We start from the raw sequence: 8,408 nt of genomic DNA, 5'->3' as shown, positions 1-8,408 counted from the left end.
GGTCCTTAGAAGGTGAACCACTAAACTAAGGGAGGAAACAACTTGGTAAACTTGTCCAACCTATGCAGCCCCTCAGCTGACATTGCAGGCCTCTCCCCAGGCTGTGTAGCAATAAAAGGCTGAGCTGCCCCAACTGGTTGAACTATTGGGGTCTGATACCCGTGAGCCATCTTCTCTGGAGTGTGGGTGGCAGAAATCTTAACCACAAGTGTCTGCGTAGGTATCATCTCAGAGACAATGGACTCTAAAATACTCGATTCTGCATTAATCACGCCTAACCAATACAATAAAGGCGTAACAAATGAGATATGCTTTTATGTAGCAGATATAACATGCAAAAAGATTTTTAGGAATGGTTACAGATGTATTGTCTTATATATATTGTAACGACCGGGCCGGTTATTTTGAACATTTGCATTCCGTTCAGCTATTTGAAGTCTTGAGTAGCTTCATATGATGTATTATGACTTTGTGAATTGTTGGTTTTGGTTTTCAGGTGATTCGTAATTGATTTGGAAGAATGATTCTCAACTAGGAAGCTTTAAGTTAGAATGGTTGATGAAGTTTGACTTTTGAGTATTTGACCCCGGATCGGAATTTTCATGGTTCTGTTAGGTCAGGATGGTAATTTTGGACTTGGGCATACGTCTGGATTTGTATATGGATATTTCTAGAAGGTTTTGGCACTAATTGGCGAAAAGTTAGAAATTTGAAGGTTTGGAATGTTCATAAGTTTGATCGGGAGTTAACTTTGATGATATCAGCTTCAGATTGTGGTTCCATGAATTGGAATGGCTTCGTTATGTCATTTGGAACTTGTGTGAAAAATGTGGGTTCATTCCGGGTTGATTTGATATGGTTCGGCATGAGTTTTGGAAGTTGAAAGTTCAAAAGTTTATTAAGCTTGATTTGAGGTGTGATTTGTCATTTCGATGTTGTTATGTGTGATTTGAGGCCTCGAGAAAGTACGTGTTATGTAATGGGACTTGTTGGTATATTCGGACGGGTCTCGAGGGGCTCAGGTGAGTTTTTGATGAGTTTCGGATCATTTCCATATTCTTTGGCATTGTTGATTTCTGGTGTTTCAAACCTTCTTCACGATCGCAAAGATTGGGTCACGATCGCGTAGTGTATTGTGGGAGCTGACCTTTTTCCTTCATCGCGTTCTCCAGTGTGTTATCGCGTTCGCGTACCTTTGTGAGACATGGGCATCGCGTTTGATCCTTATGCTCGCGTTCACATTGAGTTGAGATGAGAAGCTGGGGACTGGGGAAAATGTCTTCGCATTCGCGAAGTAGCAGACGCGTTCGCGTAAGGTTGGAGTTGTTATGCATCGCGTTCGCGAGGCCTATTCCGCGAAGGCGTAGAGTATTTTTGGAGGCAGTGGAATTTGTTCTTCGCGATCACAAAGGATGTCCCACATTAGCGAAGGGTATGTCTGTTCACTGAATTATAAGAACTCTATTTCTGAGGTTTCGGCCATTTTAGCATATTTGGAGCTATGGAGCTCAGATTGAGACGCTTTTTAGGTGATTTTCACCATATGAATTGGGTAAGTGTTCTCTACTCGGTTTTGATTATATTTCATGAATCTATCTTCGTTTTGGCATTTGATTGGTGATTTCAAGAGAGAAATTGAAGGTTTTTTTGTTTAAAATTTCATGAAGTGAATTTTTGAGTTTTGAACATTGATTCTAATCGGATTTGAGTGAACCTAGTATGGTTGGATTTGTAACTGAATGGGTTGTCGGATTTTTTGAGTTTTGCCGGGTTCCGAGGTGTGGGTCCCGATTTGACTTTTTGATTGACTTTGCATTTTTGATTGAAGATTTGACCTTTATTGATTGAGTTTATTTCCTTTGGCATTATTTGATATTCTTGAGTTGCTTTTGCCTAGTTTCAAGTCGTTTGGAGGTCGGTACGCGCGGTATGGCATTTCTAAAGTATTGTTTGGCTTGCTCGGTATTGGATTCGACTTGTTCGAAGTAAGCAACACTTATAAACTTGGTGTTGAGGGAATGAACCCCCGAATATACGTGTAATGTATTTGGTGTTGAGGTGACGCACATGCTAGGTGACGGGCATGTGGGTGTGCGTCGTGTGAATTATGACTCGGTTGACTCTATGATATTGCGTAGTGACCTAATCTTATTTGTATCCATAAAATTTCTACATGCTAGCGTAATTGAGCTGTGATCCATGTTAGAAACCATGTTTAGGCTATATGCTTATCCTGTTAGAACCCACTGAGGTCATTTTTGTTGTTGAGTTCTTTGCTTAGATGCAATTACATACTCATTCATATTTATTCATTTGCATATCATACCTCGGTCTCTATTATCATTTGTTGTCACATCATGATATCATTGTTGCGCTGATTGGCATGAGATTTGTGAGCCAGAGAGATTGGAGAGATTGATGACTGAGTTGGGGCCTAAGGGCCGGATTGTGAGTGATATTGAAGGGATCGGGCTGCACGCCGCAGCAGGCCCTATGGCCTTTATATATATTATTGATAAGATCGGGTTGCACGTCGCAGCAGGCCACATTGGCTTTATATGTATTATTATTTTATGGATCGGGTTGCACGCCGCAGCAGGCCCTATGGTCTTTATATATATATTATTGATGGGATCGGGCTACACGTCGTATTAGGCCATGATGGCTTATCTTAGCGCTTGGGCAGGATCCGCTCCTCTGGAATCTAACATACCAGCAGTGAGCGCAATATTTATTGATTCATGATGGGATCAGGCTGCACGCCGCAACAAGTATCGTACAGTGCTGAGTGACTGAGTGTGCTGAGTGATTGAGCGTGATGAGTAGGAGTGTGAGACAGTGATATTGAGTACTCTGAGAGTGTAAGTACATGAGTTCATCATTGTGATGCATTGCATTTGACATGCACACTTGACATGCAGGAATAGAGATGAGTTTCCTCATGTTACACGGTTTTGTGACATTTATGACTTCACATGCACCTTAACATGTAGGCATAGAGATGTACTCTCCTCATGCTACCTTAGATTGAAACATCTTATCTGTTGTTGAAAGGTTTTGGGAAAATCACAGATTTCTGACTTACTTATATTTTGGTGATTTCGGTGAAAGATTTGAGTTTTACTATTATACTTGAAAAGCATACTTATTTTTTCGTAACTGTGAACGAGTTGAGCATCATATCTTTGAGTTGTTTCTTGTACTACTTTTATCATATTATTATTAGTTGGTATTGACTATTGGTGTTGGACTCTTGTCCGAGCTCGTCATTGCTTTCAACCTAAGGTTAGGTTTGTTACTTATCGAGTAAATGGGGTCGGTTATACTCATGCTACACTTCTGTACCTTGCGTGCAGATTTTGGATGTTGATGTTGCTGTGTGTGGCGGGAGCTGGAATTGAAGATGTACTTATGTTCCGGTCATAGCTGCCTCTTGTTCTTGGTAGCTTTAGAATTATTAGTCTGTTCAAGTGTATTTCAGACAGATGATGTATTTATTTCATACCAGCTTTGTAAACTCTAAATCTTAGAAGCTCATGATTTGTACTACCAGTCCTTGGGGAGTTGTATAAAATTTAGATATTTCCTTTTTGACTCTTACCATTATCATTATATTGTGATTTATTGTTAATTGGCTTACCTAGCTGGCTGGCTTAGATGTCATCACGACTAGTTGGATTTTGGATCGTGACATAGACCCACTTCCCCCACTATTGCATCCAACTTTTGGTTCTCTTGCTACTCAAAAATATATTAAGATCATTACTATTTGGTGCTACTTTCTGTTGTTCAACACTTGAAGTTCAACAAAGAATATTCAATAAGAATCTCTTTCACTTCTTTTTATCGTTATTTCATTGCTTTTATTTATGTTATTACCATTATTTTCTTATTTTACATTAGCAAAGATCTGCTCAATTGGTTTGACTCAATTGTTAGTGGCCCAACTTTACAAATTTAATCGACTATCTAATAGTTAAAGTTTAGGTTAAACAAAGAGTACAAATGATAATAACTCGACCAATTAAAACTGAAAAGGCACTAAAGAGATATACTCAACCACAACAAACTAAAGCGGTTGGCTTACCGTTGGAACAGTTATCAAGTCCAGATATTCTTGGCCGTGTATAGAGCTATCAATATGGGCAGGGCCGGGTTAGTCCAGTCCAGCTCACGTGGGCTTTAGCAATTAACGGATTGGGTTGGGCTAGCCCATCATTTTGATGGGCCTTATAATGATCAGCCCACCCCAGCCGTATGTGGGCTGTGGGCCTCTACGGCCGGCCCATTATTTTTTAAAATATAATTTTATATTTTTTCTTTAAGTTCTAACTTAAAAAAAGATAAATATTTAAAAGTTATAAAAATCTTTTTGGAAAAATTTCACAAAATTTAATACTTATATTGTTCCAATATACCACAATAAACACTAAAAAAGTAAAAGACAAGACTATATTTCATTCACTAAAAGTCAAAACTCAAAACAAACTATTCAAGAGAACGTCCATGACGCTTATGGGATATCCAACACATCATCTTCATCAAACACATTTGAATCCGCTTGTGAGAAAGTTGTCTTAATATCTTCACTTTCATCTACATCTACAATTTGTATGCAATATTAGTTAGTTAAATATTAAAAATAGGTAAATTTTAAAACTAATTAACGTTTTAAGACTTTGATCTTTTAATATGATGAGCTTATTAAACTTTAAGCTTGGAATACTCTTTTTGATATTTTTTGTGTCGTATAATTTTTATAATTTATATATTTTAAATACATATTTTTATTAGGCCCACGGGCCGGCCCAGCCCAGCCCAGCCCAGCCCCAGTCAAGCCTCACAGACCACGAGCTTACTCGGGCCGGACTTAAAAGCCTCATTTTTAAATGGGCTTCAAAAATTCTAGCCCAGCGCTACTAAATCACGGGCTAAGCTAGGCTGGCCCAACGGGCCAAGCCCATATTGACGGCTCTAGCCATGTACTCTGTTGGTATTCAGATTTATATCTACAAAATTATGAAAGGAAGAAAAAAAGAAGAGTGAGTCATATAACCTAGTAAATGTCATCAAGGTTTCGGACAGGAAAAAAAAGGAATTTTTACATTCCTATACACTATATGAAACTATATTACCCTCCCTACTCAAGTTTTACTATAATTACATTTTATATACCCAATTACCAATTATGTACATTTTAAGGGAATTAATGATAATAATGAGTGTCCTAAAATTACTCTAACGTATCTTCCACTCCCCACGTTTCTCTCTCTACATCCCACCCCCTCCCCCACGTATCTTGCACCCATCCACGATTCCACCATTGACAACCATTAAAAAGTTTTGAAGCTTTGAATTCGAATTTGGGTTTTCAAAAAATATTATTTGTTTGAATTGGATGTTGTTGTTGCAAAGAATTGGGAATTCTCTCTACGTCTCTCTCTATCTCTCAATCCCTAATTTCAGTAATGTAAAGTAACGGAAAAGAGAGCAGCAATTCCACCATTGACAGCCATTAAAAAGCTTTGAAGCTTTGAATTCGAATTTGGGTTTTCAAAAATCATTATTTGTTTGGATTGGGTGTTGTTGCAAACAATTGGGAATGTGGTTTGGAGTTTAATCTCAATTTTGAGGGGTTTTGGTGAAGATTAAACTTGGTTTTGGCTGAATTTCAGATTGAAACTCGAAGAAGAAGAAGAAGAAGAAGAAGAAGAAGAAGACATGATATACATTATATTTACGAATTTGTAGTAAAATTGTAGAAAAATTGTATTCTGTTGTTTATATATTTTTCTTTTATTTATTTAACTATTGTATGAAAGTTGAACAACATTGTATAAAAATTATATTTAAGTTGTATGATATTGTAGTTATATATAACTGTGTAGAAATAATGTATGAAAATTATAGATAAGTTGTAGATAAGTTGTATAATATATAATTAGTTGTATGAAATTTGTTTTTACTATGTATAAGGTTGTGTTTGGATGGGCTTAAAAGCTGGTCAAACCAGCTTTTAAGCACTTTTTTATTTTTTGGAGTGTTTGGCAACAAAAAAAGCTGCTTAAAAAAAGCTAAAAAGTGCTTAAAAAAGCCAAAAGCAACAAGTTGGCTGACCCCTACTTTTTTGATTTTGGCTTAAAAGCCATTTGAGTTTGACCAATAAAATTACTCTCTTACCCTTATAAGTTTTTATAATACCAAAATTACCCTCTTCTTTCCTCTTCATCTTCATTTTTCTGTACTTTTCTTCAAGCAATTCAGTAGAAATCAGTAAAACCATGCCCAGTTTCATCTCCATTCTCCTCTCAAAGGAGAAATCATGCAAACGACCAAACCATGTTTCCAGGATTGTTCATGCGTAAACCTGACAAAGCAGCTGCTCTGAAGACTTACGTCGCCCTTTTCGGAGCTTGGGTCGGCGTAATTCGGGTCACCCCATACATCTCTCAATATTTTTCGGGTCAGAAAGAAGAACTCCTCCTCGAGCTCTAAATCCCTATTCTTTTTTGCACTTCTTTTCTACTCAGTTCCTCAAGAGGAAGGAATGTTTGGAAGAAAAGGCGCCAGTGTTCTCTACGCATCTGTTGACCCATTCTCAGCCATTGCTGTCTCTAACAGCTTTAAGGATATTTTTGTCTTTTTAATAAGAAAAAGTGCTTACCACCACTTGTTTGCCAAACACTTCAACAACTTTTTTTAAGCTTCAGCACTTTTATCCAAACATGTAACTGCTTATTTATAAAATAAGCTCCAGCACTTAAAAGCTGCTTTTAAGCACTTGTGCTTAAAGCCACTTTTTTTAAGCCAATCCAAACGGGCTCTAAATCAGATACAAAATATACAAAAGACATATTGTATAAAATTTATATAAAATTTGTATTTAATTTGTATGTTATTGTAGTTGTATTTAACTGGGTAGAAATAATGTGTGAGTGTTGTAGATAAGGTGTAGATAAATTGTATAATATATAATTAGTTGTATGAAATTTATTTTTACTATGTATAAATCAGATACAAAATATACAAAAGACATATTGTCTAAATTTTATATAAAATTTGCATTTAAGTTGTATGTTATTGTAGTTGTATTTAACTGGATATCTTTAAAGACTTGCACGGAAATATTTTTTCCTTAGGAAAAACTTGTACCGTACAAATTTGTATCAGATACAAGATATGTTTAAGCTATAATGTTGAACTAGTACTCGAACCAGTGAAGGAACAGCGAAGAATCATCTTTCTTTTTGTGCATACAAATTCATGCAGATTAACTTTGTTGGCTTTTACTACATTAGTATATTTGTACCATCCAGATGACAAGCCGTCAATTTGAGGAACTACAAGCAGAAAATGCTTTCTGTGAAGGACAAAGAAGAAAAGAATTTACCTTCGCGCTTCTTCTCGGAACTTTGCATCAATTTCCTTGTTTGGGGGATACTTAGGCAAGCTTGATGGGTCACAAGCGTAAGGTTTTTTATTGAAATACTGCAGAAAGGTATACGACAAATGTTGAGCCGAAATATTAGCATGTTGGGAGAATTGTGTTGAACTTGGAAACAGGACATCCACAAAAAACTGAGATAGCTCGAGGACAACTCCCAAAAAAAGATAAAGGGTGTAACTAAATCCCTTAATTGAAGGCACTAATAATGGATTGGTAGCCTTTTAAGGTGGAATATATATATTTTATAAACAAAACTTGTGTAGGTAGGGTAATTTACTAAACATGAACATTTAGGATAATAAAGTTTCTAATAGTGTATAGGAATGGAAAAAATCCCAAAAAAAAAAGATAAATATCATCAATCGACCTCAAAAAAGGCTTACAAAATATATAATCGTTATATGTTAAGTATATCTGCACTAATATAGTTGACATAATAGCATGCTTTAAATAACAAGTTCCAAACTAGCCATGTACCATATTCTGAAACAAGCATAATAATAAACATTGAATGGATGCCAATAAAAAAGAGAGACGGACATAATTGCCCGCTGGCCACAAACTTAAGACAACCGCTAGCGCATTATATTTGATTGCAAGTTATAGTCAAAAACTTATTGCATTGACTATAGCAAAACATTTGCTAACCCCCACCTTATTTTTTTTATTCTGTCTCGTTGCTACACCAAACTCCACCATCCAAACAATTATCATAATTATCAGTCTTTAGTTTCTCAATTTGATAGTTTCTGTAGTAAGGTTGTGTGATGACGCAAAGGGTCATCTTTTGTTTTATAATCCGATTCCGTGTTCCGAAGCCTTAAAAAGCTCCATTTATCTCTCCTCGATTTGCGTGCGCAGTCCGGGCGCGTATCCGGAAAGCTTTTATGTGAAAAATTTAAGAAAGAATGATTTTTGGCTTAAAAAGATAATTTTTGTTGACTTTGGTCAATATTTTCGG

General features: G+C 36.4%; 1 protein-coding gene across 1 annotated transcript; it reads left to right on the top strand.

Moving 5' to 3' along the window:
* Positions 6,340–6,495, top strand: LOC109224207 (mitochondrial import receptor subunit TOM6 homolog). Its single transcript, XM_019388793.1, has one exon. The coding sequence runs from the start codon at positions 6,340–6,342 to the stop codon at positions 6,493–6,495; it is 156 nt and encodes a 51-aa protein (XP_019244338.1).

This window comes from Nicotiana attenuata, chromosome 3 (assembly GCF_001879085.1).
Source record: "Nicotiana attenuata strain UT chromosome 3, NIATTr2, whole genome shotgun sequence".
Classification (NCBI taxonomy): Eukaryota; Viridiplantae; Streptophyta; class Magnoliopsida; order Solanales; family Solanaceae; genus Nicotiana; species Nicotiana attenuata.
The sequence above is the reverse complement of the archived record's forward strand: the minus strand, read 5'-3'. Positions and strand labels throughout refer to the sequence as shown.

Bases quoted from the DNA above. Each gene is read 5' to 3' on its own strand.
- LOC109224207 (XM_019388793.1), top strand. From the start codon at position 6,340: ATGTTTCCAGGATTGTTCATGCGTAAACCTGACAAAGCAGCTGCTCTG.